Source organism: Gossypium arboreum, chromosome 1, assembly GCF_025698485.1.
Source record: "Gossypium arboreum isolate Shixiya-1 chromosome 1, ASM2569848v2, whole genome shotgun sequence".
In the NCBI taxonomy this organism is placed as follows: Eukaryota; Viridiplantae; Streptophyta; class Magnoliopsida; order Malvales; family Malvaceae; genus Gossypium; species Gossypium arboreum.
In genome coordinates, this window is record NC_069070.1 from 105,139,429 (window position 1) to 105,152,351 (window position 12,923).

Genomic DNA, 12,923 nt, shown 5'->3' on the forward strand with positions numbered 1-12,923 from the left:
ATTAAGATTTAATCTTTATCTTCCTACTCGACACATGTTCAATATTTTTCTTTTTGTTTTTGCAATTTATATAAAATTGGTCAAATATCACATTTGGTCCCTCTACTTGACACATGTTCAGTCTTTCTATTTTTTATTTTTTATTTTTTTGCATTTGATAGAAAATTGGTCAAATATCACTTTTGGTCCCTCTACTATGCCTAAAATTAAGATTTAATCTTTACACTTAAATCTCTGAATAATTTGGTCTCTATTTTTCTATAATGTTTAGTCTAAATACTTAATCTTTGTTGATTACTCGACAATTTTCTTGACATGAACTTTTTTAAAAATATTATTCTAACAAAAAAATTGGCATGATGAGTTGAAATAAAACTTTTAAAAATCCACATTAGCTACCAAAATTATTAAGAATGTTAATTATTTAGACTAGCTAATGATGATTTTTCCTCTTTTTAGTTATTATAAGATAATGGTAAAATTACAGTTTTGATTTTTCTACTATGCTCACATTTGATATTTAATCTTTATTTTTATTAAAATGACCATGTAATTTTTAAGAGTTGTTAACACCATTAAAATTATTTATTAAATTCATATCCATTGCAATGTCTTCATTTTTTTTTGTTATATGGTTATCATGTGAATATTTTTTAAAAAATTTCAAATTGTCACTCTAACAAATTTAAAAGAAAATTTTAATGGTGCTCATAATTGGAAGTGAATTTTAAATTTAAAAAGTAAAAAGATTAAATTTTTAAAAATAAAAATATGAAAACTAAATTATGTATACACGAAGAGTATAGAAACTTAAAAGTATATTTTAAATTTCAAATTTTATTTTATAATTTAGTTAAAAATTATTTAACCTAACGTGAAGCTATCATATTAGTATATGCATATATAAATTGTAAGGATTGTGATGCAGAATCAAATATTACCACTAAACTTAGGCATTTCACTAGAAACTCGCTTAAATTCTCTGTCTATATTTTATTATCACTAAATTAGAAATCAAAAGCTATAGACTTATATCCTATTAATACTTCATATTTTTGGAAATTTAATGTACTTATGTATCATTCAATTCTTTTACATTGCTAATGATTTTTTTAAAATTATATCAAAACTAAATTCATATTTTCGTAATTTTTTAATAATTTCATTATAAATTTTAATTATATCTGTTCTTTTTACACAATATTTAGAATTATTTATAATCTCTCACCAACCCATAAATAGAAGGATAATGTGTTTTAACGCACTCGAACTCACGTTCTCCTGCATTGATAACAATATCTATACTAATCAAACTAAGCATATTCTCGTGAATTCTATCGACCATAACTTATATCCTATTAATAGTCCATCAATATTATTACTACTACGTGAACTGTTTTTTATACTAACTAACATTATTATTTTTAATAAACTTAAGTTTTTTCGTTGGATGCTGCTTCTATTCTACCAAAATGTAGAGTACTTTTAGGCAACAATAAAAGTAAAAAGTCAATGCTGGCAATTATACTCTGAATAAATTGAAATTTTACATCTTTCACATCGAGTGGAGCTCGAAAAGAAATTTACAATGCATATAAATGCATAAAATCAATAACAGGATGAAGTAGAAAATTAAAATAATAATAATAATAATTTTAATTGTGAATCCCATCTAATTAAGCCACTGATCAACAAATAGATGGAAAGAGCAAGGCATGGAGAACAATACAATTAAGTTACTTAAAACATATTAAGTATTTTTAATTTTCTTATTAAATGGATTAGATTTTTAATTTTTATGTTATTTTTAAAGCAATTACTATCTTTAATATTTATCAATTATTTATATATGAAGTGTTTTATATTTTAATATTAAAATCCTTGAACAATTAAAATAATATTTATTCGAAATGTCTTTGTAACTTAAACATTATTTTATACTTTGTATTACACCTTTTATGTAATTATGATTAATTACATTTAATTTTGTTATAGGAAATTATTTTAATAAAGAGAATACTTCATAATATGTATGGTGTTGTTATACAGGGTTAAAATAAAATATTAAAATTGCTTCTTCTAGAAACTTAACTGTTATAGTGCAGGTGGCTACTATAAAAAAGGGATGATTGTACTTAAACTTCATCAATATGAGAGGATTCACATACGCCGATGATGATTCATTTACGCCTATATAAAACTTAAGTGGTTTATACCTTTTCAGAACTTTTTATACCAATAGTTTAATAATCTAATTGTCCTATTTGATACTTTGTTTATATAAATCATGCATTTCAAATTTGGTATAAATTTAAAATTTCTATCTATTCATCTATGTAAAAGAAAATTAACTTTTAACCATTAAATTTATATTAATATAGATAATATTTTAAATTAATATGATAGAGATAATAGATAGATTTAAAAATTTTCATGCATGACCCTTACAAATTCTTGATAAATTCAACTATGGGATTATTAAAATCACCAAGCTTTACATTGATGAAAGTGAATCAACTCCCTGTAAATATTAACAAATTAATAAAAAAATTATATAATATAATCAATGATTTTGTAGTACAGTGAGAAAAAAATTATTTTAAAATCAAATGTTGATTAACCCTAAATCTTAAATACCACGAAATGTCAAAAAAAAGTCGGGTTTAGGTTTAAGAAAGCAACGTGCATTGGTGGAAGCAATGGTTGAACTTAGTCCTTACTTACTCTCCACTATATACAGTTTTATTCACATTTTACCCTAATTTCTGCTCAATTTGAAAACTCACATCTTACAAAAATTTCATTCATGGCCTCACCACATATCTTGATCTTTTCTTTGCTTTTAAGCTGTTCATCTGCAGTATCTTCACTTTCTCGTGGTTTAAAAGAGGGATCATCGATCTCAGTAGAGCAACCAAATGATGTTTTCACTTCAGCCGATGGCACTTTCAGTGCCGGTTTTCACCCTGTTGGAAACAATGCTTATTGCTTTGCAATATGGTTCAACAAACCTCCTTGCACCACTCACAATTGCACCATTGTATGGATGGCGAACCGTGACTTCCCTGTCAATGGCAAACACTCAAAGCTCACCATTTTGAGATCTGGTAATCTTGTTCTAAAAGATGCCGGACATGTAATTGTATGGAAGGCTGATACTGTTTCGAATCTGACATCGTCTTTGTATATAGAACTACTCGTGTTGCATTATTCGGATGGTAGTAGGATTTGGCAAAGCTTTGATTGACCTACTGATACCCTTCTTCCTCTTCAGCCTCTCAACAAAAACACAAAGCTTGTCTCGTCTAGAAGCAGAAACAACTTTTCTTTAGGTTTCTTTACTCTTTATTTTGATCCTAATAACGTCCTTAACCTTGTATACCAAAGTCCAGAGGTTTCAAGTGTTTATTGGCCAGACCCCTCGCTATTGAGTTGAGAAGCTGGAAGATCCATGTACAACACTAGTGGAATCGCGGTTGTATGTTCGTTTGGCGATTTTAGTTCGACAACGGTGTTAATTTCTTCCCTTCTGATTTTGGCTCGATGATTCAAAGAATGTTGAAGCTCGATTTTGATGGAAATCTTCGATTGTATAGTCGAAAAGGAAGAGAAAATTGGGTTGTATCATGGCAAGCCTTCTCGCGACCATGCCGGATTCATGGAAGTTGTGGACCAAAGAGTGCATGTAGTTATGTTCCTAATCTTGGTAGACAATGTTCTTGCATTCCAGGATATAAGATGATGAATCCTACAGATTGGACCTTTGGTTGTGAACCAAAATTTGATCTTCCATGTAACCAAGCTGATGAATTTGCTTTCTTGAAACTCAGTCATGTTGAATTTTATGGCTATGATTTTGGTTTGTACCCTAATTATACCATAAAGATGTGTGAGGACTTATGCTTGAGCATGTGTGACTGCAAAGGGTTTCAATTCAAACACTTTGAAGTGCACCGTTCGGATGGCATATACTGTTATCCCAAAGCACAGTTACTGAATGGACGTGGGTCCGACAATTTAGAAGGCGATATGTACTTGAAACTGCCAAAGGTTAGCCTCTCCTCCTTCAACAAGGCCGGTGATCAAGATTACAAGCTAGACTGCTCCACGAAATTTGAGGAACTGGGTCGAGAATATCCAAAAAGCCATGAAAGTGAGTCTTTGAAGCTTGCTCTTTGGTCTGCAGGAGCTATCGGAATCGTCGAGATATTAAGCATTTTCTTTGTGCTGTGGCTCTTGATAAGAACTCGCCAGCATTCGGGTCCGGTGCAGGGCTACTTTTTAGCTACATCAAGCATCAGAAGGTTCACTTATGCAGAGCTGAAAAAGGCTACAAAAAGTTTCACAGAAGAGATAGGGAGAGGTATAGGAGTTGTATACAAAGGTAAGTTGTCCGATGGACGAATTGCCGCAATCAAGTGACTTATCGATGCCAATCACCAAGAGGAAGCTGAGTTTTTAGTTGAAGTAGACAACATAGGAAGGCTTCATCACATGAATGTGATAGAGATGTGGAGTTACTGTATGGAAGGAAAGCACCGGCTTTTGATTTACGAGTACATGGAACACGGATCGTTAGCAAAAAGCTTATCATTTCAATCAATTGATTGGAGAAACAGATTGGAAATTGCTATAGGAACAGCGAAAGGACTAGCTTATTTACATGAAGAATGTCTAGAGTGGGTTCTCCATTACGATATAAAGCTTGAAAACATCCTCTTAGACTCCAGAGTGACAGATTTTGGCCTTTCATGGCTTCTAAACAGGGGTGCCGTTAAGTACTCAGGATTCTCAAGGATACGAGGAACCAGAGGTTACATGGCACCGGAGTGGGTTTCAAATCATCCCATCACCTCCAAGGTGGATGTTTACAGGTACAGAATTGTTGTGTTGGTGTTGGTGACAGGAAGAAACCCTGGAATGGGAGCTCACTCAAGTGAAGATGGTGAAGGGGGAGAAGACCAGACATCATTGGTGAAATGGGTGAAAGAGCAGATGAAAAGATCAACGGAGGCTGAAACATGGACAGGGTGCAAAGACATGTTAGACCCTACATTGGACGGCAAATGTGACATTGATGAGATGTTAATTTTGGTAACCATAACCCTAAAATGTGTGCAAGAAGACAAAGATGATAGACCCACCATGGGACAAGTAGTTGAAATGCTTGCGTGCTGTGAAAATAATTTTGCTGCTAAGGCACTTTCAATTGCTAGAAGTTTGACTCATGCTTTGTAACCACTATGCTTTTACTATTTTTCTTTTCTTTGCGACAAATCGTTGTATCAGTTAGTTGTATAAATGTGATACTCGCAAAACTTTATGCATAGTAAATATTAGGTCTAATTTTGTTCTCAGTTCTTCTACTTTTAGCATAATTAAAATTTAATCCTTCAACTTTTAATTTCAAGAATTTAGCTTTCTATTTTTTTATTTAAAAATCAAGATATAATGCATAACATCATCAAAAGGATTTCCATTAAATTAGATTATGTAAAATTTTTATTAAGGAAAAAATCCCAAAGTCTCAACTCTTCTTCATGCTAATTTGTGAATAACTCAAAATATGTATGAATTGAAGTTTGTAATTTTCTTGATTACTTGCAAGTCAATCAATAAATATTTTAAAAATAGAAAGAAAAAGACTTCAATTGTGTGACAATTTGTGATTACTTCTAGAAATTACAATAATCATAGATTTTATTTTTTAATTGAATAAAGAAAATATCAAGTTACCAATTCAAAAATTAGTGATGAAATTTTATCTGACTCCTTTTATCAATTACATACCCTTATCAACTTCAAACAAAAATTATATACCCTTAACATTAATCTCATACAAAAAATAGTTTAAATTCACATATTTAGTTAGACAAATGGTTTTTGGGGTTCTTTACTGGTTTGAAAGGAGAGTTGAGATTTAAGATATATTTTTCTTGAGTTTTTTTTTTTTTAAGAGGTATATTCACAAAAAAAAAAAAAAGAACTGAGGGACTAAATTTCAAGAATTGAAAATAGAATAGCTAAATTTCAAATTTGTAAAATAAATGCAAAAACGATCGCGATGGGACTCGAACCCACAATCTCCCGCTCCGGAGGCGAGCGCCTTATCCATTAGGCCACGCGATCCTTTAGTTTGGTCAGTTAAATAAAATATATTTAAACATTGTGTTATTCCTTTATGAACTCTTCTGATTGATTGGCAATTCGTATCCTGATATAGCTGCATAATAATTAATTAACTAAATCTTTAAACATATGTTGGGCAGCTACCTAACGTATCCTCCTATTCCTCACTATCCATTCGACTCTTTCATCTTTTTTGTCCCCAAATATCTGTTTATAGTCTTTACTCATATTTTATTTTATGTTTTTTTTTCGGCTTTTGAATTTAGAAGTAAATATTTATTTAGATGTAGGCATCAATTTTACCTTCAAATTTAGTAATATCTATACTGCTTATAAAATTCTTGACCCATTTTGTGTGATTGATGTCTTCATTCTTTTTGAATGGAAGTTGGATAAAGAAATCCGGATTTTTCCATAAAGGATTTGGGCATTTTTTCAAGAATTCTGAATGGGATTTTGCACAGGATTGGGCTTTCAGATTTTGGATAATGGGGATGATTTTTTCAAGCTTGATGAGGAACAGTTTTGGGATTTTTACAAAGGGCTGGAACAGGTTTTTGTACCTAATACCTTGAGGCAGGATTCTAAGGTATTGGGCCTTTTTGTAAAGGTCAAAGCCTATTACAATGTCTTTTCCAGGGAGCTTCGATCCTAATACTGTAGTGGTGATACTACAGTTTGGGAAAAACTGTATGGTAATGGGCTTGCTGATTATGCGGGTGATCAAAAGAACATTTGAGGCTGATTCGAAGATTCTTGTGTGAGGCTTCCACCAATTTGTTGGCAAGACGTCTGGATTCATGATTGTTTCAGCTGCTCCAGTGTCTATGAAGGCAATTATAGTAATGGGTTTACTATATTTGTCTAAATAGATTTTTACCGGTATGTGTGAAATGAAATTGCTTCACCAATGGATCATCAATGGTTCGCTTTGTACCTTAGCTTGTATCATCGAGAATCGAGTAATCGATTCGAGTAACTAGCCGAAAGTAAATGGCGGGATAGCACAAATTGTTTTCTCTGATGGTTGATCTTCAATAGAGCAAACAGATTCGATATCATCATCGTCTTGAATCTTTATTCCAGACTTCTCCATTATCTGAGCAATCTTTTTGCCTTTTTGGTTCCTTGGACAATTCTTCGAGAAGTGCCCTTTTTGATTGCAAATGTAGCAACGGTCTGACTTTGTAGGTTTCTTTTTTTTTCTAAGGTATCTCCAACGGGGTTTGATCTTCTTTCTTCTTCTTGAATAATCATGATACGGATTTAGAGAAAATCATCTTTCAAATATGACAACGAAACCTTCAACCTCTTCTTCCTTAGTTACATTACCAGAATTTCCCTTCAAATCTCACTCCTCAAAAAAGATTTCCTCCTTGTACAAAATAGAGTACTTAAATGAAGAAGACAAAGTACAACCAACTCTTTGGAGGGTGTCTTTGTGTCGAAGATGAACCTTCTTCTTGCATTTCATCATCACTTGGTTCTTCTACTTTTGCGGTGGTCTGTAGTATTTTTCCCAAATTTTCATTTTCCGATTGGGATGATAATTCCTCAGATTCTTCAGACTCAGATCTGGTTTCTTTTGAACTTGAGCTTTTGTCAGATTCATCAGATTCATCACTGGATTCTTGATCTTGGATGACCGAAATCTTTGGAGTCGAAGATTTTACATAATCCTTTAAGAGTTTTGATAAAGGATTTTGTTTTTCATCTTCTTGGATCATCAAAGATTTTGGAGTTTGTTTTGGTGGAGAAGTTGGTGGCGTCTTTTCTTCAGAAACTGGTCTTTTTCCCAGTTTTTTCTGGGTTTGTTCTTCCTTCTGGTCACTAGGTTCAGTAACCATTTGCTCCGCAATCACCTTTTCTTTCTTTTTTGCTTGCTGCTTTTTGATTTCTAGGAAGATTTCATACGTACTTGGTTTAGTACGTTTGGGAGGTTCTGGGAAAGTAATCTGTACACCTTCTGTGGGGAGTAGATTTTGTTTTCTGACGGAAGGAAACAATTCAATTGTTTCTCGTCTTGGTGCAGGTTCAGGAATCTTTCCCGTCTCTTGGAGAGTCTTGATTCGGTCTTTGAGTTTCTGAATTTCTTTTTCTCTTTGTGCCAGGTGAGAAAAGAAATCTTGTCCAGGTGCTGCTGGTTGCTTTGCTACTTCATCCCGTCTTTTTTGTAATAACTGGATCAGATCTCTGATCATTTTTGTGTTGTCATCCATTTTGGATTCAACTTTTGAGATCTTTGAATCAATCAAATGATAATTGATATTTTTATTTTTATTTTCATATTTTTATGTTACCTTTAAATTTAAAATTTTAAAAACACAACCTAAATAAGTTTAGAAAAACAAACTATATACTTGAATCTAAAATATTAAAATATTGAAGTTTTAATTTTAGCTAAAATTTTATTAGCTTTTTATATAATTTTTACAGGAAAATGTTTTCACCAAAAGTGTGGCATAAGTTAGCGAAAAAGGATCGATCCTCGACTGCCATCCAACATTGGCAGTTGATCAGACGGTAAGGCATCAGTTGTAATATACGTCCTAAGATCCAAACAGATATCAGTTGTAAGGCATACAGCAATATATTGGACACCTGCAATAGAGGTGATAGCGGGAATTGAGTTGCCGCATGTAACTACCTCTAACCGTTTCTTATCAAGTCTTCCCTATTTTATCGCAACCCACCACTCTCTTCTCGGATTCAGTTTTTCCTTTTTTTAGTTTCTTTTTTGTATAAAGGTTGGTCTTCTAAAAATCTTTCCTGTCTCAAACTCAACAGGTAGTCAATAAGCACCAAAACTGATTTTTGACAGTTTTCTTCTTCTATTTCAGGTATGTTAAGCTTCTCTTTTACCCTTTTTTTATTTTCTGTAATCTGTTGCTACTTTGGGTCTCCTGTAATATAAATTTCTTTCTTTTCTTTTTCTTTTTTTGCAGCATTTTCAACAGCTACGTACCATGGTTTTGAGTTCATATTTCGACTGGCAAACTGATGTGCCAATGTATGAAAGAAAAACAGTTGAAGCTGAGAGTGAGACTCAGCTTGCCGCTGCAGATGGTCTTGAATGCTACTGGAATGCATTTGAGCTGCCTTATACTTTTCCTGCTTCTTACCTTGACCCTCATCACTACACTTCATTACTTACATTATATTCCATTCCACCTGAAGTCACCCCATATGAAACTTTGAGCTCCTACCCATGGCCCAAACGTCACAAACTCATTGAAGATCATTACTACTCAGACTTGATGCCTGGTGTCTTTGATGGGGTTGCTGTAAGTCCATGTCCAGTGCTTGAAGATCATCAGATTAACTTGGAAGGAATGAAAACAGTGGGAAACTGCAACAAGATTAGCGAGGAAAAGTGTGTGTCAGTGCAAAGCATTGCAGCAAGAGAGAGGAGAAGGAAGATTACTAAAAAGACTCGAGAGCTAGGGAAGCTTGTGCCTGGGGGGAGTAAGATGAACACTGCTGAAATGCTTCAATCTGCATTCAAATATATCAAGTATTTGCAAGCCCAAGCTGGGATCCTTCAAGTTATGGACTCCTTTCCGGTAATTCTTCTTCTTTTGATAAGTAAATGAAAATGTTGGTAAGCAGAGGAGTTAAATTTAAAGTTGAAAACAAATGCAGGAAAATGAGAAGAGGAGTTGGGATGGGAAAATGGAAATGGTAACAAGTCCCAAGGTACAGGAGAAGCTTTACATGGAAGATAAGTGCTTGGTACGGAAGGATGTGGTTATCTCTTTGACAACCCTTTTTAAACCTCCACTCTCTCATGAACTCACTCGCCTTTTATGATCTTTACCTTCCAATGACTGAAATAACTCTTTTATTTTTTTATCTGTAGTGTCTGTAGTTGAGCTTTGTTTATTTTGTTTTAACATGTATATTGTATCAAATATTCATGCTTTGATGGGTGTGTTTGTATTGCATTTTGTAATTCATTTCATTTTCAAAATGCCATTATTCTATTCAGCAATCTCTCTTCTTCAGTTCTGAAAATTACCTTTTCCTCAACCAGCAAATTAAGCAAAAGACAAGAGACAAGTACATGACGGTAGAGGTTAATTTGTTAAGGTAAAAGAAGCGCATCCGCAACAGAATATGCTTTCAAGTGTTATTAAGGTGTACCACACTTGAGATCTTTTACCTTTACAAATTAACATTTACTTATTTTTCAAACAAATACAATTATAATTATAATTAATAAACTTTAAAAATCATTTATTGGATTAATAATGAAAAAACTTAGATTTAATCTAAAATAATATATAAACAAAAACACTCATGAACTTAAACTCGAGAGATCAAATTTTCTAGCTATTTAGTCTTAGTGACTAAAACCATCCAAATACCAAGATCATGAACCCCATCGCAATGAACAAACCAGTGGTACTGAATGAGTAGACACCCCACGCGAAACTGGTAGAATAATCTTTTATTAAAAAAATTTTAACCCCCAATTTAAATTTGAATATTTTACCAATAGAGGTGATCATGAATATTTTAGGTTTGGTTTTTTAAGTTTGAGCTAAAAAATTGGGCTTAAAATTTTGTTCAATCTCGACTTGGATAAAAATATTAAATTTAAACTCATCTGTTTGTATTAAATTTTTATATTATTAGTTTTACATAAAAATAAATTTAAAAATATAATACATCAAATACATTAAAATATCTATTTTCAAAAATTGAAAATAATTTTAAAATAGTATTTAATATTTATGCTTACATAACACTAAGATGGGTGTTACTTAGTAAGTAAATGCCTCTAAAATAATAGTAAAATTAACAGTAAAACAATAATTATACAATATCCAAACAATAATAACAAACTAGAAAGAATATAATAGCGAAATGACAATAAAACAGTGAAAACAACAACAATTTTTTTTTGCAAATTTGAGCCAAGCTAAGCTGAGGCCAAGACAAAAAAAGGTTACCTGAGGCTCGTTTCGTTTAAAAAATAGTTCTCGTTTTTTTGCCCAAATCTATTTTTCGAACCCATACTTTTGTCTAAACCCTCTCTCTTTTCAAGTAGACTTTTAAATCAAGTTGAGTGACTCGACCCATGACCAAATCTAATTTTAACCCTTCAATGTACAGCCAATATTTAATGCTGGAAATAAAAAGATTTAAATTTTATTCTTAAATTTCAAAAAGGAATTATGCGGATGTAAATTGGTATTAAAGAAATACAGTATATATTTGTCAATAGTCTTACACAGGTTTATTTATTATATAAAACCAGTTATTAAGCGAGTCATATAGAAGTAAATAGCTTAAAATTAACTATAAGTACATAGGATCAAAATTGTCTTTTCGTTTTATTGTTTTTATTGGATATGGTAAATAAGATTAAAAATGTCTTTTTTACTTTGTTATTTTTATTCAATTAAATATTTCAGTGTTTACAATATTAATTTTATATTAGGTTTTAATAAATTTATTAGGTTAAAATTATCTTTTTGTTTTTCTATTTTATCCTTTATATCCAATTAATTTTTTAAACATTTGTAATGTTTTACCATGTTTTATTTATACGATTAATATTTAATAATTTAATCGTTAAATTTATTAATATATTTATACTTATTATGCATATAAATTTTTATATTAATTTAATATTTCTATCACTTGATCAAAAATATTATCTATATAAATATATATATTCAACTTTTTGTTTTTACATAAAACGTATTGATAATTATACGTTTGAATGTCTTACAGTTGCAACTTTAAATTTTACATAAATGCCTCTATTAGTAGTACAAAAAGAAAAATAGGTTTGTAGAGTCACCTCTACTTTTCTAGACCTTAAGCATATCATCTCTTTCTTTTCTTTTTTTTTTAATATTTTTATTTATAAATTTTATTCTAAAAAGAAGCTGTTTTTTTTTCTTCTTCTTCTTTCTCTCATTCATTTATTTTATTACATTGTTTATCTTATTATTTAATTTTGCAATTATTTGATTTTTTTCTAAGGTACATTCATTAAACTTGCTTTTGTTCATCTTAATCAAGCCACTCAAATTTGTCATATTAAACCACAAATAATGTAAAGCTCTTTTATTTTATTTTTAAATTTTAAGCATAAAAGTTGATTGGATACTTGGTTTTCTGGTTGGAAAGAAAATTGAGTAAAAAGGTAATTTTGGTATGGTTTGTATTAAGCTATGTGTTAAAACATTAATATATATATATATATATATATATATATATATATCTAATAAAACTTGAGCTGAGAATGGATTCTAATAGACTAAACTCATGTAATTAACAATTTCAACAATTGACTGTTTCACTTTTTTTTTAATATTATATTCCATTATGAGTACATAGCCTTGATATCTTTAACAAGTTAGAAATCATTAAATAAACTTATTAGGGTAATTTGAAGAGAGTAGCTATTCACTAATATCAATATATATTTTTCTTAATTTTACTAGTTGTAACAATTCGATTTTTAGCAAGATTAATAATGGTAGTTTTGGAACTTCATTTTTTGTTGATTGAGTCAGTAAATATTATTTATTAATAATTACGAGGTCATTACATTATTATATTGAATTCTGGTCTAACAATTTTGGTTATTTGAAAAGTTAGTGTAACACCCTAAACTCGGTCTAGATGTTTCGGTCGAATCTTGTAGAAATAATTTTTTAAAAATCCAATTTATTTACTTTTAGAAATCTTTACTGTTGTTATGCGAACCTTTCTCAACACATTTGTTATTTAACAATTATTACCTTATTAACTTAGTCATCCAACAGAAAAATCGT

At 30.9% G+C, this 12,923-nt stretch overlaps 1 protein-coding gene, 1 non-coding gene and 1 pseudogene across 2 annotated transcripts; 1 reads left to right on the forward strand and 2 right to left on the reverse strand.

The window, feature by feature from the left end:
- The first annotated feature begins 2,806 nt into the window (after window positions 1–2,806).
- On the forward strand, window positions 2,807–5,346 carry LOC108465960 (putative receptor protein kinase ZmPK1; annotated as a pseudogene).
- Window positions 5,347–6,056: 710 nt separating this feature from the next.
- Window positions 6,057–6,129, reverse strand: TRNAR-CCG (transfer RNA arginine (anticodon CCG)). The gene has a single exon. It is a non-coding gene; the product is annotated as a tRNA-Arg (tRNA).
- A 979-nt stretch (window positions 6,130–7,108) lies between these two features.
- LOC128280678 (uncharacterized) lies at window positions 7,109–8,348 on the reverse strand. The gene is made up of 2 exons (XM_053018898.1): window positions 7,553–8,348; window positions 7,109–7,281 (listed from the first exon to the last, which is right to left on the reverse strand). The coding sequence occupies exons 1-2, from the start codon at window positions 8,346–8,348 to the stop codon at window positions 7,109–7,111; spliced, it is 969 nt and encodes a 322-aa protein (XP_052874858.1).
- Window positions 8,349–12,923: the final 4,575 nt, after the last annotated feature.

What these genes read in the sequence shown, in the direction of transcription:
- LOC128280678 (XM_053018898.1), bottom strand. Translation starts at nt 8,348, where the DNA reads ATGGATGACAACACAAAAATGATCAGAGATCTGATCCAGTTATTACAA. An exon ending in ACAAAGACACCCTCCAAAGA is followed by an intron (nt 7,282 to 7,552) that starts GTTGGTTGTACT and finishes GCAATCAAAAAG; the next exon opens with GGCACTTCTCGAAGAATTGT.